The 25,141-nt window shown below is 45.3% G+C and overlaps 2 protein-coding genes across 2 annotated transcripts in view; both read right to left on the reverse strand.

The window, feature by feature from the left end:
- The window catches only part of STARD9 (StAR related lipid transfer domain containing 9), a 98,531-nt gene extending 81,111 nt beyond the window's left edge, over positions 1–17,420 (reverse strand). Inside the window, exons 1-3 of the mRNA XM_081112709.1 lie at positions 17,260–17,420; positions 14,457–14,526; positions 12,483–12,599 (exon numbers count right to left, since the gene is read on the reverse strand). Of these exons, the coding sequence (XP_080968835.1) occupies positions 12,483–12,599; positions 14,457–14,526; positions 17,260–17,306 (234 nt within the window). The 5' untranslated portion in view covers positions 17,307–17,420. The remainder of the gene's footprint in view (positions 1–12,482; positions 12,600–14,456; positions 14,527–17,259) is intronic.
- On the reverse strand, positions 11,843–12,088 carry LOC308534277 (barrier-to-autointegration factor-like; the record flags this gene model as incomplete). Its single annotated transcript, XM_081112712.1, has 1 exon — positions 11,843–12,088. The coding sequence occupies one exon, from the start codon at positions 12,086–12,088 to the stop codon at positions 11,843–11,845; it is 246 nt and encodes an 81-aa protein (XP_080968838.1).
- Positions 17,421–25,141: the final 7,721 nt, after the last annotated feature.

The raw sequence follows: 25,141 nt of genomic DNA on the forward strand, positions 1-25,141 counted from the left end.
ATCTGAATCTTCCTCACATACATATGTATCTCTTAGTGATCTTTTTAAAATGCAGATTTTGATTCAGTACATTTGGGTGGGGTCTGAAAGTACACATTTCTGACAAGCTCTAGGCCAGGGGTGGGAACGTCCAGCCTGAGGGCCGTGTAAGGCCCGCAAAATCATTTGGTCTGGCCCTGCCAAGGCATTAGGGGTGAGTTAATTAAATGTTTGACCAAATAGCCGAAACCGGTTTGGCTCAGTGGGTAGAGCGTCGGCCTGCGGACTGAAAGGTCCTAGGTTCGATTCTGGTCGGGGGCATGTGCCTGGGTTGCGGACACATCCCCGGTGGGAGATGTGCAGGAGGCGGCTGATCGATGTTTCTCTCTCATCGATGTTTCTAACTCTCTATCTCTCTCCCTTCCTCTCTGTGAAAAATCAATAAAATATATTTTAAAAAAAAAACACGTTTGACCAAATATAGCAGGCTAGCGGAAACCGGTTTGGCTCAGTGGATAGAGCCTCGGCCTGCGGACTGAGGGGTCCCAGGTTCGATTCCAGTCAAGGGCATGTACCTGGGCTGCGGGCACATCCCCAGTGGGAGATGTGCAGGAGGCGGCTGATCTATGTTTCTCTCCCATCGATGTTTCTAACTCTCTATCTCTCTCCCTTCCTCTCTGTAAAAAATCAATAAAATATATTAAAAAAATATATAGCAGGCTAATTTTTAAATTGATAATTTGTATGGCCCTCGAAAGATTTATAAATATCCAAATGGCCCTTGGCAGAGAAAAGGTTCCCCACCCCTGCTCTAGGCAATATTAAGTTCCATACTTTGAGAAGCAAGGCAGAACTACAGCAGGCTCTCTACTTCTGTGTTCCCGAAGAGGAGGAGGTACATCCTCTTCCATTCACAGTAAGGGGCATCTGGACATGCAAGGTCCTAGTAAAGCTCAATGAGCATGCACATACATAAGGAAAAACTAGTAATGTGCTCCTAGAGGCTATTTTTCTACAAGAAAGTAGCTTAAATGTTAAAATAAGAACACTTCTGCCATCTGGAACAAGAAAAGATCTCTATCATGCCCCATAGGCAGGCTCCTGAGAGAGCAGCAAAGATGAGATACCATGGCCTCACACCTAGGATATGGAAACAAAGAAAGGCAGTGGTGTCCAAGCAACAGTGTGGGGGACAGAAAGATGACATGGGCACTACAGCCTATTAGAACCTCTGGAGGAGACGTTAGATTTGCTTAAAATCTGATCTACAGAAATAGAGATATAGCAATTGAGGTAAAGTAATTAAGCAAAACATATGCATACGCACATACACGTACTCACAATTTGTTTACCAAGAACCCAGCATGCTCCTGGCATACATTAGGTAAATGCTTGTTGAATGAGTGAATGCTGTTTCTGTAATCTAGGATACTCTGCCTCCTGCAGTCATGTTAAAATTTTTCATGGCTTCCCAAATTATCTAAAGTGAAAGTACCCATTTTCCTGCTGGCTCGTCTTGCCTCAGGTTGAGGCAAGCTGCTGTGGCTACCAGGGCTGAGGCAAGCCACAGAGCTTGTGCCTGCCGGCGGCCAGAGGGAAGCCCGGGTCACAGGTGCCAGAGGAAAGCCAGTGCCGGCAGCCGGGGGAAGGAAGGCCTACTCTTGCACGAATTTCATGCATCAGGCCTCTAGTTTTTGTATATTTTAGAAAGAGGAGGCAGCATGAGCAAAAGCAGGAAGTACATGGCATTTGGGGGAAGAACAATAACCAAAATAACCAGGAGAGTATGAGAAAGGATTACTCCTGTCAAATACTAAAAAGTAGGGAAACACTGTGGTATATACTTTTATGTACATTTGAAAACTTCTGAAACAGTGTGGTTCTGGCACAAGAATACAAATAGGTCAATGGAACAAAATAGAGTTTTAAAAGAGACTCCAAGTATACACTGGAATTTAATACAGGATAAAATGGCTTTTTACATCAGTGGAGAAAGGATGGGTTTTTAATAAATGGGAATGGGACAACTGGCTAACTATTGGGAGGCGGGGAACAATGAAGCTGCAGCCCTACCTCATTTCAAATAGACCAAATATTAAAATATTAACAAGATAAATCTACTATCATACCAGAAACAGACACACATGGTGAATACCTTTATAATCTCAGAAATGGGGTTTTTTTTTTACAACTTAACACACCAGGAAGCCATATAGGAAGGTTGATAAATTCAACTACATTTAAACACACACATGGCGGGGGTGGGAGGGTTACTATAAAAATAATAACAACAATACTTTAAAAAATAAAGAATTTAAATTAAAAATAAAATAATAATGAAAACAAAAGTAAAAGCAGGGAAAATATTCGCAACATCTATGACATTTGGATCAATTTCCTTAATATGCTAACTTCTCTTAAAAATAAGAAAAAAATGAATACAGTAGAAAAAAGGGGGGGAAATATATGAACACACACTTCACAGGGAAGAAAAGATACAAATGGCCAAGAAACACAAAATAATGCTCAACCTCAATTACAATAAAATAAAAGGCAACAATAAGATACTATTTCTACATATCAGTTAGGCAAAAGTTACAAAGTATGGTAACACTTAATGTTGGCAAGGATTGTCGTAAAGTATTGATACATTATTGTTAAGGGTGTAAATTGCTACAATATTTTTGGAAGTCAATTGGACAAAAATCTGTTGAAATTTAAACTATACATACTCTTTGAACATGCAACTGTACTTGTAGCAATTTATCTTACAGTTATACTTGGCAAAAAATGTAAAGATGCTCACTCCAGTATTATGTATAACTAGAGGCCAGGTGCATGAAAATTCATGCACTGGAGGGGGGGGGTCCCTCAGCCCGGCCTGCCCCCTCTCACAGTCCGGGAGCCCTCAGGGGTGGAAGCGACCCAGTGATCAGGGGAAGGCGACGCCCCCATCACACCTCTGCTGCTGTGACTGCCGGCAGTGCAAGCCTTGGCCGGCCCTGGGTAGCTGAGCCTTGGCTGGCCCTGGGTAGCTGGGCAGCCGACAGCAGAGGCTTGCTTGCGCCTCAGGCCAGCCCTGGGGGGCTGGGAGGCTGAGGGGACTAGGGGACTCCAGTGCGCAGCAAGGCCAAGCCCACCTGGGGGCAGGCCCGGCCTTGCCATGCATCTGCCACCCTGGTGGGGCTGAGGGGACTGGGTGCCGCCATCTTTGAGGGCGTGACAGTCAATTAGCATATTCCCCCCTATTGGCTGTGGGCACCACCATCTTTATGATGTGAGGGTCAATTAGCATATTTCATCTTTATTAAATAGAATAGCATAAATCTGGAAATATCCTAATTGTCCATCACAGAAAACTAAACTATAACACCCTCATACAATGGAATTCTATGTAGCACTAAAACAGTGAGGCAGAGCCCAGACAGCATGGCTCAGTGGTTGAGCTCAAACCAGAAACCAAGAGATCACTGTTTGAATTCCCAGTCAGGGTATATGCCCAGGTTGTGGGCTCAATCCCAAGTAGGAGGTGTGCAGGAGGCAGCCAACTGATGATGTTTCTCTATCATCAATGTTTCTATCTCTCTATCCCTCTCCCTTCCTCTCTCTCTAAAAAGCAATAAAAACTTATTTTAAAAAACAACAACAGGGAGGTAGAACAACAAGTATTGCAAATAAATTAGGGCCAAGATTGGTTGAGTAGAATAAAGTGAGTTGGAAAAATAGTTTGCATGGTTTAAGTCCCTTTCTTTAAGAAAAGATATAATTTTTGCTTACTTATGTTTAGAGGATGTCTGGAAGAATAGCAAAAAAACTACAGACAGTGGTTACCTCTAGAGAATAAGACTGGTAGGGAGACAGAGGAGAAAGGTTTTTTTCACTTTTTTACGTTATACCCTTCTGGATTGTTTGAATATCATAGAGTTAGCTTGCATTGCCTCCACAGCAAAATATTTTAATAAATTAATTTGCTAACACTTTTTATGTAGTCATTTATTTTCTGCTGAGCATAGAACTAGAGAGAAACCAGTCCCATTCCCCCCCCCCCACAGCGTCTGAACCTTTTTCAGAACACTGCATTTATTTTATGTGTGTGTTTACAAAAACATACTTCACATTTCCTTTTATTATAGAAATATCAGTTTAATCTTTTACTGTAAGAATATGAACGTTTTAAGAGGATCTTTGTAATTATTTATACAAACAGTACAATTAATTGATAAAGGTCTCTGGGTTTAACTTCATGGTCTCGAATGTTGCTGTGGAGGATTCTAAAAAAACAAACAAAAAATCCAACAAAAATATACATCCTACTGAAAAGCAATTTTTTTAAAGCCGCAAGTCCCAACCCCACCAAAATAAAGTCATTTACTCCTCCATTTAGAAACAATTTTTTAAACCCACACACTCCCATTTTATTAACAGAACAGAGATAAGACATGAATTTCAGTCTCCTCCCCTTCACATTACAGCCCCAGGGCTCTGTAGGCCAACTCTGCCCCTCTGCTTCCAACAGGAAGCCTCACTGTATGACCTTTTCTGTGAGGAATCTTGGAAGAGGGTGAGGGTAGGACAGAATCTGCATATATTACAATAATTTTCAAGACAATCTGCATTTCAAACGAACAAAACAGTCCATCCAACTCTTATTTCTCCCTCACATTTGTGCTATAAATTAAGTCAAGATTTAGGAATGTCGTTGGGCTCTCAAATCCCAATGGACAAGGAGAAAAATAATTATAGCCAAAATGCAGAACACTGCATTTAGAAGGGGCCTTTTCTTTCTTTCTTTTTTTTAAAAATATATTTTATTGGGGTTTTTTTTTACAGAGAGGAAGGGAGAGGGATAGAGAGCTAGAAACATCTATGATGAGAGAGAAACAGCGATCAGCTGCCTCCTGCATACCCGCCACTGGGGACGTGCCTGCAACCAATGTACATGCCCTTGACCAGAATCGAACCCAGGACCCCTGAGTCCGCAGACGGACGCTCTATCCACTGAGCCAAACCAGTTAGGGCTAGAAGGGGCCTTTTCTTAGTCAGCTGGGCTGGCTCCCCCAAACACAGAACCATTGAAATGGTGCTGAGGGGCTACTTGGACACAGGCTTACTGTGCAAGTATGTGGGAGAGAATTTAGCACCTAGCAAGGCAGACCAGGTGGCTTCCTCTGCCTGTGCACTACTGTGGTGCACACACGTCTTTTGTTCAAAGGGCTATTCTTCATCTTATATCTTCTTGTTTAGATTATTTGCAAGTCAATTTTTCCAAAGACTCTCAAAGCAATCATCACCATCATCATCCTTCTCCTCTTTAAGCAACTGACAATCCTTTTAAACTCCAGGACAAATTCAAGTGTAAAGAGAATGGGAGCACAGGAGTACTTCTCAGCATTGCAGATGCAAGCAAGAGAACGTGTAGGTAATGTCAAGGACAACTGACTCAGGACTCAATCTGTATTTATTCTTAGGCTGCCCAGGTCTACAACTGACTACCAAGCTTAAGGCATGCCTCCCCTCCAGATAACCTCTCTCTCCAGATCTCAAGGGCTCCAGCTGCTACCAGAAATTCTCATTACCCTTGGCTCACAGAGGAAAAAAATCCAAACAAGCTTTTTTGCATTTTAAAATATTTTTCTAGCTTCTGCTATTCATTTTTGTATAGGCATCTAGCACCAGCAGCAAACAATAAGAGTCAAGGATCTCTATTTTTCAGATTTTTCTGAGTCTTTGAAGATTCATAATCAAGTTTCTAGAGAGGGGAAAAAATGAGTTAGAGATGAAGCCAAGAAAATGACCTTATTCCTTTAAAATCCAGCCCATGGACATGCTTACAGAGCTGAACAGCTGTGCCGCTGGCCGAGGGAACATACTGAAATGGCAATCTCCCTTCCCCCACTCATGCCTGCAGAGCCCATTCAATTATTGCACAAAAAAAGGCTTTTTCTTATAAAATTCTCTCCCTTCTACTTCTGTCTCCATCTTGGTTGGGAAGAAATAGCACTAGTGATGGAATGTACACAGCTCTGCAAATATTCATGAGAAAATGCTTTGACGCCCACACACTCCTCAGTTCCCTCGCACATACATGTATTAGGAAAAAGGGATGCACAGAGGAAATAAGTCTATAGTTTTCTAACTTACGCAAACTACACGGCCAAAACAGGCAGCAAGATCCAAAAGGCAGAGTCCCAACTTATCTCTCATCCACTGAACCATAAGTTGAATAATTAATTCAATAACCATTAATTTAAGATGTGTAGCACTGAAAATACAGAAATGGAGCTGTGTGTCATGCAGCATTTGAGAGCTTGGACTTTGGAGTCTCACAGTAAAAAGCTTGAATGATTGTTCCATCACTTGCTTGTGTGACCTTAAAGCCAGCTACTCAACCTATTTGAGCCTATCCCTAAAAGGAAGACAACAACATCTACTGTAAATAATGATAGGATACTAACAGCATCTTCCCCCTGTGCACTCTCAAATCCCTTCTCACCTTTGTTTCTTCCTCAGGTTTCCCCTTCTCTTGAGCCTCTTAAGTCCCTCCTCAGTTTCAGTAATTATTCTGCCTTCTTGACTCTTTCCCTAAGCCTGCATTCACACTCCGAGTTCAGGAGATACCAAAGAAGTGAGGCATAAAAAAAAAAGTGAGGGCCATACTCCTTCTCTCCACCTCATCGTACTCACCTTCTGAGGCATGAAGTGATAGATCATTTGTCTTTATCTTATAATCGGTTCAGATTCCCAGACAGAAATGCTGCTTCTAAGTGCAGCCTGGTCACACTATAATAATAGGCACTCAAGCCTCCCCCAGCCTACTAGATTAGTGGTTCTCAACCTTCCTAATGCCGCGACCCTTTAGTACAGTTCCTCATGTTGTGGTGACCCCCAATTTCATTGTTACAAATTGAACATAATTAAAGCATAGTGATTAACCACAAAAAAAGTAATTATATATGTGTTTTCTGATGGTCTTAGGCGACCCCTGTGAAAGGGTCGTTTGACCCCAAAGGGGTCGCGTCCCACAGGTTGAGAACCGCTGTACTAAATGGCAATAGTGCAGCTGCCTCATCTTGACTGGGTACAGAGCCAGGAGTAGGTCCAATCTTAAAGAAAAAGTCTTTCCTTGGGATTCTGCTAAGAGCACATTTCCTGCCATGCAGGAACCTCTGTGTTGTAGTTCATGTTCCCTGTCACTAGAATAAGCATTAGGCATTTCCCTACAACATTACACACAATTCTGGATTGGTCAAAAAGAGAAAAAAAAATCTATAACTTATTTTTGTCTCTCTAGGCCTTTGTCTTTAAGTGTCTTGAGTAGTCTCTAGCATTTCTAATATCAGCATTCTGGAAATCTAAAGTCAAACTATTTAGCTACCACATAACAGAGTTTAAAGATTCTGCATAGTTACTTTTCATGTCCTAAATACATATCCTGTGACGTTTAATTGGAAATCCCCTATTTTATCCTAATGGCAACGAAGACTGGCTTATTCTAATACACCATAAACTGCTAAAATCACCATGCTCCATACTTGCAGAGTATCATTACCACCTCCCTATCCTATTCCATGCAGAATATGAGGTGTGCCACACTGGTAGTGGCTTTCCTCTTGGTTCCTACAGGGAGCCCTTTAATCATTTGGGGCGGGGGTCCTCTGAAGCCTCTCCAAGTTCCTGACATACTCAAGTTGAAGTCTGGAACTGGAGAAAATATTCACCAAAGAATCTGTAACACACACACACACACACACACACACACACGCGCGCGCGCACATCCTCTCTCTGTTTCTCCCTGTCTTTGTCTCTCCTCTCTGATGGTAGACAATGGGACATACTCTGTTTGATGTTCAGTGTGTGTGTGGAGACTAAACAACTACTAAAACAACAAGTACAATCACATTGACGCTGTAAGTTCAGTTTTGTATTCAGTGGTTGTGGGGAGGAAATCTCTGGCTCACTCACGTGACCTTTTATCTGGAAAAGTTACAAGTGCTTTAGGTATTGTGTTTTAGCTAAATAACAGACCATTTTAAAGTAAAGATTCCCAGGAGAATAGGAGCAACTGCTTTCCAACAAGGGCTGGGTAGCTTTTTGTTTCTGGACGTGCTTTCTGTTGACTCAGTCTGCACTTGCTTTGACAGCCAATTACAGTCCTTGGTGGGTAAAGCTGAGTTAATGCTCCTCATGGAAAGTTTTACAAACACACAATCACCCAAACACAATACGCTCAGCAGAGGACTCCGGTTCCAACAGATGTTCTGGATCAGAAGGAAGGGAGGGAAGTTAATTTTCCAAATAGAGCATGTTGATCCCAGAAGGGATCATAATCAGATTCAAAAAAGAGATTTTTCAAATCCAGTTCAGCTCTTAGAAGCATGGGCCTTGCTTCTCTCATACTGAGATCATGATAATCACATAACAGGGATCCAAGACACAGCACTCATGACCTCCCTTATTCAACTCCTGGTTGCCAAGCCCTGGGCTAGGTACTTTAAGTATTTCATTTCCTTCTCACAATAATTGAAGTAGAAGAAACTAGGACTCAGAGAGGTTAAGTGATTTGTCCAAAGAAAGTCAGCTAAGTGGCTGTGCCTGAATACAAATCCAGGTTTAACTTCAGAGAAGTACATTAACTTAAATATCAATTCAAGCCAGATAAAAATGTAGGACAATTCTGGAGAAGCCTTGGCTGTGGGGCGTGGCTACAGTGTTTTGGCCAAGTTCAAGCCTCGGACTAATGAAAGGACAGGGTCCTCTCATTGCCACGTGCAAGTCTTTGCTGTTAAAATCAGTGCTTCCAAAGCCATGAGTTTCTTTCTGGGCAAGAAGATTATTTAAATAATTCTGAATCAAGGTCAGAATAAGATATGATACACACAACAGCAGAGATGAATCTCGACTACATGAAAGAAACCAAACTAAAATAAAAATAAAAAAAAAGAAGAAGAAGAAGCAGCCAGACTCAAAAGATTACACACAGTTTTATTACATTTGTAGACATCCTGGAACAAAAGGCTACATTCTGTTTTATTAGATTTATAGATATCCTATAGATAAAACTATAGGGACAAAAAACAAATCAGTGGTTACCAGTGGGTGGGGGTAAGAAGCAGCCTGACTACAAAGCAACATGAAGGAATTTGGGGGTGATGCCGTTTTATATATGATGGTAAAGTACACAACTGTGTTTGTCAAAACTCAAAGAATTGTACACTAAAAGGGTGAATTTTACTGTATCTAAATTATACTTCAATAAGACTGACCCCTTTCTCTACAACCCGCTAAATATGATCGCCAATCCTGCAGAGAAGATAGCTGCACGTTGGGATGACACCTAAATTCTTTCCCATCCCAAGTCCTATGATTTTAGGATAATCTGCCTCTCCTACTCCCTGGTGACCTGAGCCACAGTGATTAGGGTGAACTCTAGACTCCAATCTCCGCGTCAGAGTCCCTCTGACCAAATCATATGGGTGTGAGTCCTGCCACCATTCTGGGACCTTTGGCCCTACTCCATCTCGTGACAAAGTTTCCTTTCCTTCTCCCTCCTATCCTGACTCTCCTTGGGACCAATGAGGACTTAGACAATTAATAAACAAGCAGAATCAACCTCAGGACACTCCGGTTTTATCTCTCTGCACAGGCTTCCTGTCCAAAATCCATTTGATCTTTCCATCAAACTTCAAATCATATGAGGCAACAAAGGAAAAATCGTATTTCTGAATCCTCATCTATGGACTTCTAGGCTTCCACTAGGTTATTTTTATACATTTAAACTACATAAATGTAAAATGTGAGCCTCACACAAAATCATACCCCAGCTTATTGATATATATATATGTAGTTTTTTTATTTACAAATATACACACACCTCCCAGATTATTGATGTATCAAATGTTACACAAAACAGTTCATTTTTCTTAGGTACAGAACAGCCCGCTCTAAGTGTGCTATGGCCAGGGAAAACTGAAATAGCTATCAGTACGTTCACACTTTCTACTAATAGGAAGAGCACTGCCTTCTATGCCACAAATACAGTCACAACTGTGAACTGCTGTAGACAGTCCATCCTCTTATCTGAGAGTTGGTTTCTTTCCTGGCTCTTCTTGGAGAATCTCAGTAAAACAATTACAAATAGCAGTCACCAGACACCTCAGCCATACTTGGGTGCTGGGATACAAATCAAGGGCCATTAGACAAGCCTGCACCTGCCAGTCCCCTCATCTCCAAAGGACAGAGAAGGCTCGGCAGGGGCCATGTAATGCCCACACTGCCCTTTCCTGCTGAGGAGTTACAGCAAATCCAGTTTGACTGCAAAGGTAGGGTGTTCATATTATAATAGAAAGAACCCACAGAGACAACAAACCCCACAATGGTCTCAGGTCTAGTTTCCACATGTTCCCCTCAAAAGGTTTAGAACTATCCAATCATCTTCAGAAATGTACATCAACGGAAGATCAGTGCTGTCCTCTAAGTCACTCAAGCTTGATAGCACTGTTCCTCTGGCATAATTAGAAAGTTGCACAAAAGACTAAAATACTGCCCTAGCCGGTTTGTCTCAGTGGATAGACTCAGCATCAACCGGCAGACTGAAGGGTCTCAGATCCGATTCCAGTCAAGGGCACATGTCTCATTTGTAGACCGGATTCCCAGCCCTGATCAGGGCTCCTGTGGGAAGCAACCCATCTATGTTTCTCTCTCTCTGTTTCTCTCCCCACTCCCTTCCACGCTCTCTAAATAACAATGGAAAAAATATCCTCGGGTGAGGATTAACAAAAACAAACAAAAAAGACTAAAATACTTAGAAAACACTTTGGCTTTTTATCCAAACGTATATAGACAGATAGGCGATTGCTGTCCAGGGTTCTCCCCAAAATATTTCCCTTTCCAACGGTATTTTCTAATGACATACTCCTGTAGTATTTTTAGATGTAAAAGTATGATGATACTGATCCATGAAGGCCAAATAAATGATATTTCTAATTTTAGGGATGGATTTTCATAGAATCCCTGGAGGTTGCTGGGGTGAGGGCCATTGTCTGTGGTCATAGAATTGAATGAGGCAAGGCTTGCTGGCCATCGTGGGGACTGAAGTCATGACCTTCGACAGGACAAATCAGAACAATGCTGTTGTTTCACGGAAACAGAGGGAAGTCCTGTAGATCCACCTGGTAAGACCTGCTGCCTCGGGAACTTGTGATAGAGCTGGGCAGCACTACCAGACACAGGAAGCATGACCAACAGCCTTAGCTGATTCTCTCAATCCTCTCAATCCTCATCGGATCAACAAAATTCACCTCTTACATACTAGTACATTGATGGCTGGTAGACTAGCTGTCTAGCCCCTTACACTCAACCTAGGAGCACAAGCCTAAGGCACAAAGAAGATACTAGCCTCTAGGATTCCTGGGCCCTTCCATTGCAGGCAACACAAGGCCAAGTTTTTTGTGTGTGTTTTTGTTTTTGGGGGGTTTTTTGGAAGGCCACTGACTTTATTGATTTCAAAAACTTTATATGTACAGTGACTGTTTTGCCAAAAGAGAAGCCAAATGTCATTAAACAGACCAGGTGTGAGGGTAGGGACCAGAAATCCACTCAGAAAAGCTGATTACCAACCTGAAACTGGCAGGGGAAAGAGAAGGGAGATGCATGCAAGAGTGAGAATTCCAAAAAGGTTGAAATGGTGAGGGGAGAGAACTCCCCCAGAGACCCGGAGGACATCGGTGGTGAGCAGACAGCAATCGTTTCCTTGGTAGAGGACAAGGGAGTAGTCCCCACTGAGCTGCAAACTCTGAAGACTCAAGGCTGGCGTTAGGGATGGGGGGCTCCCCAGAAAGCATCACAAGAACGTGTCACACCACTCTCAAAGGGACCCAAAGCAGTCCTGGGACTGCTTGGCATTGGTGCCACATGTGTCCTTTAGCCATTCCCGGAAGAGGTCTTCATCTTTCTTTAGCACCAGGAACTGGCCAAGGACCACATAAGCCTTGTCAAAACCCCTTTCCTCCAGCTTCTTGCCCAGGACTTCACCGATCCCGGCCAGGCTCCCCACTGGCTTTTCCCCCATGGGCTCTGCCACGAAGTCTCGGTGCTTTTGGGAGGTTGTCATCTTGATCAGGATTAATCTCCTTTGTTTTCCAGGCTGGGCCCTGCTCCGCGGCTGGCGCTCATCGGCAGTTCCAGCTCCCGTCACAAGGCCAAGTTTGAGATGAGCCCATTCACTTACCATGGGAGCAGACCACTACCTAAACTAACTTGTACCCACTGAATCATGCTGAGCCCGAAGCCTAAATAAACACGAGCCAAGTCCCATGCCCTGAGCAAGCAGTCCTTTCCTCTTTCTGCAACTGATGCCTCTGACTACCACTTTTTAGATTAAACATCATTAGTTTCTAACCAAATTACTATAAGTAAGAAATATGAAGGGTCCAGATTCCATGTTAATTTCCCAATAATTATACAGTTACGAAAAACTGACTAGAGTGAAGGAAAAATAACATTACCACATCCTGAGATGCATATTGGGGGTCCTCTGGGTTGACTGACCAGTAGCAGTAATCAAAGCCGAATGCCACAACCTTCTCCCGGGTGTCGCCAAAGCCATCTGATCGGCTGTCCACCTAAAATCAAACATAGGATCCAGTGTCTTCTCTATTATAATATCAGAATCTGGCTAGTGGGACTAGATTCCTCTCTGCTGTAGCGAGAGAGACCTGAACTGGTCATGAGAATCTTTATGATATCTATCTAAAAAAGAAACCAAGTAACCTCTGTCCTTGTCTTGTTAGGTTCAATAAAGCCACAGAGAATTAATTAAATATCTGTCTATCATACTATCATGTATCTGCCAACAAATGAGATATAGGACACCTTGGGAGAGAAACCTTTACATCTCCAGGCATCTTCTTATCACTATCATTTTTCCCTCTAAGTATTTCTATAGCAGACACAGAAATACATGAATACTTTAGTTCCTGGGCCTGACAGGCTCTATTAACCTAAGGCTTTCACAGTGAATTAGAAAGCATATTGGACAGACGAGCTAGGACCAATCCAACTGCCCAAGGTAAATGAAGACAGAGCCAGAGCTTGGAACTGTACCGACAACCTCAAGGTACTGTGCTGGGGAGAATGGCATTATTGACAGAAATGCCTGTATTTTCTATTTAAAATTTAGACTCTGGACAGGGAGAGACAACCCCTAGCAGTAGGATCCACAGATCACAGGAGAATCAGGCTGTCAGAATGACTAAGAGATTCTTAGGTAACTGACCTCAGGGAAGCAACCAGCCAGCAAGGTGTACAAGAGGCAGATTCGAGTTTGATCTTGGCCAGGAATTATTAAGAACCAAAAATATGCCGAAACCGGTTTGGCTCAGTGGATAGAGCGTCGGCCTGCGGACTGAGAGGTCCCGGGTTCGATTCCGGTCAAGGGCATGTACCTGGGTTGTGGGCACATACCCACTAAGAGGTGTGCAGGAGGCGGCTGATCGATGTTTCTCTCTCATCGATGTTTCTGGCTCTCTATCTCTCTCCCTTCCTCTCTGTAAAAAATCAATAAAGTATATTAAAAAAAAAATTAAAAAAAAAAAGAACCAAAAATATGATCTCTCAGAACAAAGCAGCTGAAGTGATTAGGCAACAGAGATATAAGAGACAGCAAAGAATAAAAGGCCTTTTGTCCCCAGGGAGCTCCTGTTGACAGTTTGACGGTTCCTGTTCTCTTTTAGCAGAGGGCTACTGACAAAAGGAAACAGATCACATCACAGGAGTAACATGTGAGTGCGCATGGCTGGGAGGCCTGGGGTTCAGATAACCCTCACTCTGTTACCCTCCACTCTCCAAAGCACAGAAAGGATCTCTTCTACTAGCCTGGTAAGAGGGTAATGGGTGGAGGAAATTAGCCTTAGAGGTGGTGAGGGGTAAAGGAGGAAGTACCCAGAGTTTGTCCAATTGTGACTCATATATCCGTCAAATCTGTGAAAGAGAATTTGTAACAAGACTCAGACTAGAGACTGACTGACTCTCTTCTGAGGTCGGAAGGTTCTTACTTGGTCCTCACTGTGGCCAAAATGAATCCTGCATTAGCAGATGCACACACCTCTAGACCAAATGATATGAAATGAGAGGCTTGGGACAAAGTCTAACTAGTTCTCAGGTGAGTTAAGAATACACATGGACTGTCCCCAACATGATTTAAGCTGGCCATGCCTGCCTCCACATACATTCCTTGTGTTTACTTTCAAAGAGGCTACTGACCGGTTTCCAAAACAGCTGCACCCCGTTTGATAGAACTTGGGCTGCAGCAGCAACATCCCCTGCACTCTTTCCTGCTTTTTTATATTTGCTTGGTGGTTGGTCAAAGCTCTCCCGCTCTCCCTCTTTACACATATGCACATACACACGTTCACCTCAGAAGCCCTGTAATGATACGAGCCCCTCAGTGCAGAGAAAAAGGAAAGCAATTTCAGGCTTACCTTTAAATTCCTGATTTTTGCCACTTTGCCATCAATTTCCACAATAATTCTTCCTCCTTCTTTGGTCTCCCTAGAAACGAGACCCAAACCCATAAAAAACATTCCTTTTTTTTTTTCTTAATCAAGAAAAGAGAAGCTGAGCCCAGTGCTATTGGGACAAAATGTTTCCCTACTCCTGTCTCGGTAACTGCGGTGTCTGTCTCCATACGTGGCTGAAAGCATCAGATCTCCTGAATCTGTGTTCCGGAATCTTCAGCCGGCTATAATCACTCACACCTGGATGTCATCTGCAGTCCTGACAATCCACTGCCTGCTGCTCAAGGCTCCTCACATGAGCTCAGTAAATAAGCTCTGTGCCCTTCTTTCCACCTCACTTCTATTTACTGAGATGTTATTCTCTACTCTGACTGCAAGTAACAATTCTATTTCAACAGCATTTTCTTAATCTAATCCATGCTATCATAAATCCTTAGTTCCCAAGGAACAGAGAAGTTACTGTGAGGAGTAGTCAATGTTGTTATCCCGAGAACCCTTAAAAGCACAGTTTTGCAAAGAAGAGGATCTGCCAGAGGGCCCTGGCCAGGTAGCTCAGCTGGTTGGATTGTTCAAAAGGTTGTGAGTTTGATTCCCCGTCAGAGCACATATCTAGGTTTCGGTTTCTATCCCTGGTCAGGGAATGTATGGGAGGCAAAAAAAAAAAAAAAAAAAGTGAGGATTAAAAGAAAAGGATCTGCCAGAGGCTACCCTCAGAGAGCAGCTGCACCAATAAACACTGCACCCGCCCCGCCCCCCACACGCCCCCTAGGCATGCCCTGGCTGGTTTGGCTCAATGGTGAGAGTGTTGGCCCAGGGACTGAAGGGTCGTGGGTTCAATTCCTATCAAGGGCACGTAGCTCAGTTGCAAGCTCAATCCCTGCCCTGGTTGGGGCATGTGTGGGAGGCAACCAATCACTGTGTCTCTCTCACACCAATGTTTCTGTCTCTCCCCGTCCCTTCCACTTGGAGAAAAAAAATATCCTTGGGTGACAATTAACAAAAAAACAAACAAAAAAAGCTAACAAACCAACCTTGAGCCACCACACCTGGTAAAGCAGAAGCCAGGTGTAATCAATTTACCAATCTAAACACAGCAGCTCAGGCACATGACGCTTTCCTTCTTTTCTTCATTGTGCACCTTTTGCCTTTTTCCTACTTTCTTCTGTTTTTCTTGTTTCTCCTCCCATCTCACTCCTCTTCTCATTATTCTGTCCACTACATGACTTTTCTTTTTTTAATTGTATTGTTTAAAGTATTACAGATAGTTGTACATATGTCTCCTTCGCCCCCCCTTCATCCCATTGACATTCCCCCGGCCTCCCCTACCCCCTGACTGCATGACTTTTCAAAGCCAATCACCTCCATATCAGGACAAACACAATCCCTGCTAGCACTGAATTTTATTATGGCAGACAATACCTTCTTGAGCCTTCTGCCCAATTTTCAAGCCATCTTATGTCTTGGAAATTTTTTAACGTCCCAGATAATTCCAATATGTGCCACTGGTCCCAAATCACACTCTCCACAGCTTTATGTCCTATTACTCACCTTCCTCCACATACCCTCTCCCCAAACAACCAAACTTACCTGTGTCCTAACAGAGCAAGTCCTTCGCTCAGTATTTTACTACCGGGAGTGCTTTTTACACCTTCCCCACCTATCAGCAAACTCTAACACAGTGGTTCTCAACCTGTGGGTCACGACCCCTTTGGGGGTCGAATGACCCTTTCACAGGGGTCGCCTAAGACCATCGGAAAACACATATATAATTACATATTGTTTTTGTGATTAATCACTATGCTTTAATGATGTTCAATTTGTAACAATGAAATTGGGGGTCACCACAACATGAGGAACTGTACTAAAGGGTCGCGGCATTAGGAAGGTTGAGAACCACCGCTCTAATAGGTCTTTATAAACCAGCTCATGCATATATGCATAACCCACGGACACAGACGTGGGGTGGTGAGGGCCTGGGGCAGGAGTGAGCTGGAGGGGTCGATGGGGGAAAAGGGGGAACATAGGTAATACTTTCAACAATAAAGATTTTTTTTTAAAAAAAAAAAAAGTTCAAACACCAACCCTTCTGTGAAGCTTTCCCTGCCTTTCCAAACCCATGTATGGCAAGTTAGTGAAAAGGGGAAGAAATCATGTGGCTGGACACCGGACGCCTCAAGAGCTGCGAGGTGCAGAATGAGATGCAGCCATGAGGACGTGGGCGGGCACTGCCAACGCTGAGCTGCGAGAAGGGGCTGGAACCACCGCCCCCATTTCACAGTGCTGCCGTCCAGCTGGGCCTGTGCCCCTCTCATGCCGCACACTCGGCCTTTCTCCACACCTTCGCGGAGAAACCCGCGGGCACCCACCACTGCGCTTCCGTACTCGCAGGGACTCCAGAGCCACCAAGAAGAGCGAGGACACTGACCAGACCTCTCCCCGGCCCTTCTCCACGCATCCGGGAGGCGCGCCCAACTCGTGCCGCAAGACTTGAGCTGCGGCCCCTCACAACTGCTGGCAGGACTCCAGGGACCCCGAACCAGGGCGGCCCAGCCCTGTCCATCCAGGAGCCGCTATCCCCGGGGGCACCACGCGAAAGCTCCAGCCGAGGTCTCAACTCGCCAGGCCTGGAAGGTTTCCGGACCCCGGCCGCTGGGCCACTGGGTGCCGGATGGCTCCCGCCGGAATCACTCCGGGACGCGGCGGGGACGGGGGCCTCGCCCTCCGAACTCACTTGACGCCTCCGGCGCCCCCTCCTGCCCGGACTCACCTCTGGCTGAGGGGCCGCACCCTCACGGCCACCCGCACGTTCGCCATCGCTCGGCCTCCGCCCAAGCCTGGCAAGCCGGCCCAGCCGCAGCATCACCAGCCCCAGCCCCAGCCCCAAACTCAGCCGCAGCCCCGGCCCGGCCCCTCCGCCCCCCGCGCTCCCCTGGGGGCCCTCCCCTGCGCACTCCCAGGCCGGCCGGGGCGGTGCCTGTGAGCTCCCGCCAATCCTGAGCCCCATAGGTGATGACGTCGTCCGGCTTAGCCCCGCCCACGAGCCTCCGGAGACAGCCTCGCCCAAACGCCCCCCTCATCGCGGCCGGGGCGGTGCCAGTGTAGCCTCCGCCAATCCTGAGCCCCAGGCGGTGGAGCGCGGTGCGGGACCCCGTGTGGCCGGGACTCTCCTGCTGGGAACTAGCTGTTGTTGTTCTCCGACTGCTTGACAGTGCTGGTGGCAGGCAGTCAAGTAAACCCGTTAAACTTTGGTGAACGCCTTCCAGTTTATAAAGTGACTTGCTAAATACTTTTATTCGCCGCATTGGCCCGAGCTGTCAAGTCTTTGGTTAAATTTTAGGGGCAGAAATGAACTGGGGAACACGGTTGTTTTTGCAGTTCCCAGCAGAGAGCGGTGTCTTTCTTTGAGGAGTCCTATGGAGTGAAGGAGTTTAGAGTGCCCACTGGCGAGCTCGCGATTGTGCTGGAAACCTCATGGCCACCCTGGCAGTGTCTGTGGTCCCGGAGGGAATGCTTTCGGACAGAACTGGTTCATTAATTCATCCAGGAAATAACCATTGAGTACCCACCAAAAGAGTTAAATGCTCTTCTAAGGCGTTGGCGATACAGTCGTCTCCTTCCTGGAAACTGAAATCTACAGGGAAGAGAAAAGAGACAATAAGTAAAAAAATGTATACTATGTCAAATGGTGCTAAGTGACATTTTTTAGAAAGTGGGATAAGAAGATGGTTTCTCTGTGTATGTAGAGGAAAGATGTTATTTTATATAGGATCTTCAAGAAAGACCTCACAGAGAAGGTGGCACTTGACTAGATTTCAAGAAAGGGAGGGAGGTATGCAGGTATTCATTTATTTAGCAACTAGAGGCCTGGTGCACGAATTCGTGCACATTGAAAGGAAATTAATTATAATATTTTAATATTGCTATTCACCCTTTCTCTATAATAGAAGTGTCACCCAAATACATGATCAACAATGACAGATTGAAACACACATGAAATTGGTGCCAGTGAGAGCTTTATATGTATCACGCATGTGTGAGTCAACTTAGCCTTTTATAGATATACAGACAGTCCTCGGGTTACGTTGTTTCATGGTTACGTCGCCATCTCCCATTTATTTATATTTAAAAAAAGTTCCGTCATTCGACACATGTACATATGTGCTTTATGTTTTTTATTATTTACCACAAGGTCAGGAATTGTCATCTTTCTTTTAAATTGTTTTACTGTTTCATTTCATTACTGCTGTGTATGTGCTCCATGTGAGTGACGTAGGTGCTTATGTAGGTGGGTTCTGACTTACAACAAAAATCACATTACATCGCGCCGTAGGAACGGATCTCCGATGTAACCTGAGGACCTACTGTAGAATAAACTTGCTTAATTAGACCTGCTTTCTGAGATAGCTACGCTTTTTCCAGCCCAGTGAAGCACCCCAACTTCTCTTTCAGATAATTGTCAGCAACACAGCCATAAATATCAATACGAAGCAGATTATTATTGTAGATCACGCAGGGAGAACAAAGGGTAAAATATTTAACTGCAGCAGTGTTTGACTATATTCTGCGCAGTGAGAAAACCTGAAGTCATTTTCAAGGTCCACTGTTTCTTCTTTTCAGTCAGGTCAAGTTTCTAAATCTCTGTTTTCTGGCTAATAAAAAGAAAATATGGAGGTGTGGATATATTTTCAAGATAGCACTTTTGCCCTGACCGGTTTGGCTCAGTGGATGGAGCATCGGCCTGCGGAGTCAAGGGTCCCAGGTTTGATTCCGGTCAAGGGCATGTACCTTGGTTGCGGGCACATCCCCCGTGGGGGGCGTGCAGGAGGCGGCTGATCGATGTTTCTCTCTCATCGATGTTTCTAACTCTCTATCCCTCTCCCTTCCTCTCTGTAAAAAATCAATAAAATATATATTTTTAAAAAAGATAGCACTTTTATTTTCTTCAGTTAAATATCCAGAAGTTGTATTGCTGGATCATAAGGTAGTTGTAATTTTTTTGAGAAACCTCCATACAAATCAACTGAATGGCCGAACAGTGGAACAACCATCCAGACAATCATCCAACCATCTGGGACCATGGTATGACACACACTGGTGCCAGGACAGCCAAAGCAGCCACGATGCAATTGGTCGGGGGCCCAGCCATCACCCCAAGATCGTCCTGCAGAGGGAGGCCCAGGCTACCAACCAGTGGGCTGCAGGGGGTGGGCGGGGCCTCCCTTTGCGAGGGAAGCCCAGGTCTCAGGTGCTGGAGGGAAGCCAGTGCCAGCAGCTGGAGGAAGGAAGGCCTACTCTTGCACGAATTTTGTGCATCGGCTTCCAGTATCATATATATAGGGTGTCAGAAAAAAATGTGTACACTTAACAGCTGATTGCTCATTTTATGTTTCCTTATTTTCAGATTTAATAATTATTCAAAGTGTGTACACATTTTGGGGGACATGCTAAATTTCTTTTTTCTTTTTTTTAAAATATATTTTATTGATTTTTTTACAGAGAAGGGAGAGGGATAGAGAGAAACATCGATGAGAGAGAAACATCGATCAGCTGCCTCCTGCACACCCCCTACTGGGGATGTGCCTGCAACCAAGGTACATGCCCTTGACTGGAATCGAACCTGGGACCCTTCAGTCCACAGGCCGACGCTCTATCCACTGAGCCAAACCGGTTAGGGCCTAAATTTCTTATAAATCACAATATCACAGGGTTGCAAAGTGATGATACTCTACTTTTACCATTCTTCATTTATGAGTTGAAATACTTCTATAAAAAAAATTTTTTCTCATCAACTATTTGATTACCCTGAGGTACAGTTCACACAGCAAAGCAGCACAACTGCTTGTTTCAATTACCAATTTTCAAAATAAGTTGGGTTCCCTAGCACTTTCCAAAGGTGGTTAATAAATTATTGATGTTATCCTATCTAATAATAGAGAAACATGGTAATTAACCTTAACTTCACTACCCTTCCCATTGGCTAATCAGCGAGATATGCAAATTAACTGCCAACCAAGATGGCGGCCGGCAGCCAGGCAGCTGAAGCGAACAGGAGGCTTGCTTTCTCCAGTGATGGAGGAAGCCAAGGTTCCCCGCCTGCTGCTGCTGGCCTCTGAGCTTGCAGTCTAAGAAACAATGTTGCAATTATAGAAGGTAAATAAACCCCAGAGACCTGCTTTCAGCCGTCAGAGCTGGAGCTAGCAGGACTGCAACAGTGTTACAATTATAGAACCCAAACAAACCCAGATACCTGCTTTCAGCAGCCGAGGTCTCAGAGCTGGAGCCGAGCCTCAGAGCTAAAGCCAGCTCTCAGCTCCAGTGACAGCCATAGAAGGTAAATAAATCCCAGAATTAAAAAAAGAGAAAAAAAGGAGAGGTTGGGAGCTTCAGTCACCCGCTAGCCTGAAAATGGCCCTCAGCCCTTCACCCAGACTGGCCAGGCACCCCAGTAGGGACTCCCACCCTGAAGGGGGTGTGACCAGCTGCAAACAGCCATCATCCCCTTATCCAGGCTGGCTAGGCACCCAAGTGGGACCCCCACCTTGAAGGGGGTGCAACCAGATGCAAACAGCCATCATCGCCTCATCCAGGCTGGCCAGGCACCCAAGCGGGACCCCCACCCTGATCCGGGACACCCTTCAGGGCAAACCAGCAGGCCCCCACCCGTGCACCAGGCCTCTATCCTATATAGTAAAAGGGTAATATGCAAACTGACCCTAACAGCAGGACTGGGAATGACTGGTCACTACGACACACACTGACCACCAGGGGGCAGACGCTCAATGCAGGAGCCGCCCCCTGGTTGTCAGGGCACTCTCACATGGGAGGAGCTCTTTTCAGCCACAAGCCAGGCTGATGGCTGCCAGTACAACGGTGGTGGTGGGAGCCTCTCCTGCCTCCTCAGCAGCACTAAGGATGTTCGACTGCAGCTTAGGTCTGCTCCCTGCTGGCAAGTGGACATCCCCCGAGGGCTGCCGGGCTGCCAGAGGGATGTCTGATTGCCATCTTAGGCCCAATCCCCCGGGGAGCGGACCTCAGCAAGCAGGTGGTCATCCCCTGAGGGGTCACAGACTGCGAGAGGGCACAGGCCGGGCTGAGGGACCCCCCTGCTCCCCGCGTGCACAAATTTTTGTGCACCAGGCCTCTAGTCTAATCTAATAAAAGACAAACATGCAAATTGACCGTACCTTTGCTATGCCTTAAGCCACACCCACCAGCCAATCAGAGCGACTATATGCAAATTAACCCAACCAAGATGGCGTCCAGCAGCCACGGAGCTGAAGCGAGCAGGACGCTTGCTTGCTCCAGTGATAGAGGAAGCCAAACTTCCCGCCTGCCTTGGCCTGGCTGTCAGCTCCACTCAAAGCAACAAAGTTGCAATTATAGAAGGTAAATAAACCCCAGATACCTGCTTTCAGCCAGCCGTAGCCACGGAGCCGGAGCGAGCAGGAGCCGGCTCTCAGCTCCACTGAAGGCAACAAAGTTTCAATTATAGAAGGTAAATAAATCCCAGAAGGAAAAAGAAAAAAAGGAGAGGCTGGGAGCTTCTGTTGCCCACAGGCTTGGCCAGCCTGAAAACGGCACTCAGCCCCTCACCCAGACTGGCCAGACACCCCAGTGGGGACCCCCACCCTGAAGGGGGTGTGACCAGCTGCAAACAGCCATCAGCCCCTTACCCAGGCTGGCCAGGCACCCCAATGGGGACCCCCACCCTGATCCAGGACACCATTCAGGGCAAACCAGCCAGCCCCCACCCATGGACCAGGCCTCTATCCTATATAATAAAAGGGTAATATGCAAACTGACCCTAACAGCAGAAAGACTGGGAATGACTGGTCACTATGAGACATACTGACCACCAGGGGGCAGACGCTCAATGCAGGAGCTGCCCCCTGGTGGTCAGTGAGCTCCCACAGGGGGAGCTCTGCTCAGCCACAAGCCAGGCTGATGGCTGCCAGTACAGTGGTGGTGCTGGGAGCCTGTCCCGCCACCTCAGCAGCACTAAGGATGTCCGACTGTAGCTTAGGCCTGCTCCCCACTGACAAGTGGACATCCCCCAAGGGCTGCCGGGCTGCCAGAGGGATGTCTGACTGACAGCTTAAGCCTGCTCCCCCAGGGAGCAGGTGGTCATCCCCCAAGGGGTCACAGACTGCAAGAGGGCACAGGCCGGGCTGAGGGGACCCCCCCCCCTCCAGTGCACAAATTTTTGTGCACCGGCCTCTAGTTTTAAATATTATAAAATCATGGATTTAAGCATATAGTCAGCCTTCCCTATCCTTTGGTTCCACATCTGCAGAGTCAAGCAACCATATATTGAAAATGTAAAAAAAACCACACACACAAAACTACATTGTTGCTGATGTGTACCATGCAGTTAGACCTACAATGGCTGTGTCTGTATTGAACATGTACAGACTTTTTTCTTATCATTATTCCCTAAACAATTCAGTATAACAACTATATGGGACCAATGTCCACACAGATACTGAGGAACAACTGTATTTGATTTGCTCCAGTCCATTTTAGTTACCATTCTTTTTTTTCACATAAAGAAGCATTTATTTCAGGTTTAACATGAAATCATACAAATAAAACTTGTATAAACACAAATCCACATTGAGTCATAACACAGATAGCAAAAGATAAAGGAAAAGCAAAGAAAACTAATTGATGGCTATATACAGTTAGACACTTGTGTCTTCTACACAAGTCTTACAAAATAATCATCTTATATCAACAGAAATGTTTACTAGCATTCTCTTTCTGTTTTCTCCAATGTCTTCCTTTAGTATGGCTGGTAATTTTTGGGGTGATTGTCACCCCCAGAGATGCCTTGCCATGAGGGCTCTGTTGGCCTGGGCCATGGCCCTAGTACCACTTCACCCACCAGCTGCAGCAACTTTTCCTCCTTTTTGATTTTTCTATTCCTGCCTATGCATCTCTTTTGGTTGTGCAACTTTGATTTCACACTTCCCAGACCAGTTTGATAATATCTGCTTTCTAACAATTTCTTTACTGGCTCATCATCTGTGTATGTGATAAAACAAAATCCGCATCTTTCATTTGTGTTTGTATCCATGGGAAGTTCAATTTTTTCAATCTCTCCAAAGGCTCCAAAATATTCTTAAATTTGTTCTTCAAAAGTATTTGGGGAGAACCAAGATGGCGGCATAGGTTAACGCCGGAGTTTGCTGCTTTGAACAACTACTTCAAAAGTGAAACCAGAAAACGGAAGGGACATCACCCAGAACCACAGGAACGCTGGCTGAATGGAAGTCCTACAACTAGGAGGAAAGAGAAACGCATACGGACACTCAGAGGAGGCGCAGTGCTGAAGTCAAATTCTGAGGTGCGGAGTGCGAGGAGCGGGCTGGCGGTGGAGGGCGCGGCTGGCGTTTTCAATCGGGAGGGAGTCGCAGACTCTGAGCTCCAGATACAGGCGAGTCTTTAGGGACCCAGACGCAAATGGGAGAAGCGGGACTGTCTGGCTTTGGTCAGAGCGAGTGCAGCTTTCTCTCCAAGGTTTGCAGCCATTGCTGGGACTCAGAGAGGAAGCCCCTGGGGACAGGACTGAGAGCCACCATAACTGCTCTCTCCGGCCCACCCTATTGATCCTGTGCGACCCGCCCCGCCCAAGCCCTGCACAGAGGCATTTCCCGGATAGCCTCAGGCAAAGGCTAGATTAGCACCTCCCTAGAGGACAGAAGTTCTCTCACTGCAGACACAGCTGATTCTCATAGCCACTTGGCCTGGAGGTCAAACCCTCCCTGGTATTAGCTACAACAATCAAGGTTTATAAGTCTGCGCACAAAGACCACTAGGGGGTGCACCAAGGAAGCATAACAAAATGCGGAGACAAAGAAACAGGACAAAATTGTCAATGGAAGATATAGAGTTCAGAACCACACTTTTAAGGTCTCTCAAGAACTGTTTAGAAGCCGCCGATAAACTTAATGAGATCTACAAGAAAACTAATGAGACCCTCGATCTTATATTGGGGAACCAACTAGAAATTAAGCATACACGGACTGAAATAACGAATATTATACAGACTCCCGACAGCAGACCAGAGAAGCGCAAGAATCAAGTCAATGATTTGAAATGCGAGGAAGCAAAAAACACCCAACCGGAAAAGCAAAATGAAAAAAGAATCCAAAAATGCAAGGATAGTGTAAGGAGCCTCTGGGACAGCTTCAAGCATACCAACATCAGAATTATAGGGGTGCCAGAAGATGAGAGAGAGCAAGATATTGAAAACCTATTTGAAGAAATAATGACAGAAAACTTCCCCCACCTGGTGAAAGAAATGGACTTACAGGTCCAAGAAGCGCGGAGAACCCCAAACAAAAGGAATCCAAAGAGGACCACACCAAGACACATCATAATTAAAATGCCAAGAGCAAAAGATAAAGAGAGAATCTTAAAAACAGCAAGAGAAAGAAACTCAGTTACCTACAAGGGAATACCCATACGACTGTCAGCTGATTTCTCAACAGAAACTTTGCAGGCCAGAAGAGAGTGGCAAGAAATATTCAAAGTGATGAATACCAAGAACCTACAACCAAGATTACTTTATCCAGCAAAGCTATCATTCAGAATTGAAGGTCAGATAAAGAGCTTCACAGATAAGGAAAAGCTAAAGGAGTTCATCA

This window comes from Myotis nattereri (assembly GCF_964212035.1).
Source record: "Myotis nattereri genome assembly, chromosome: 1".
Lineage (NCBI taxonomy): Eukaryota > Metazoa > Chordata > Mammalia > Chiroptera > Vespertilionidae > Myotis > Myotis nattereri.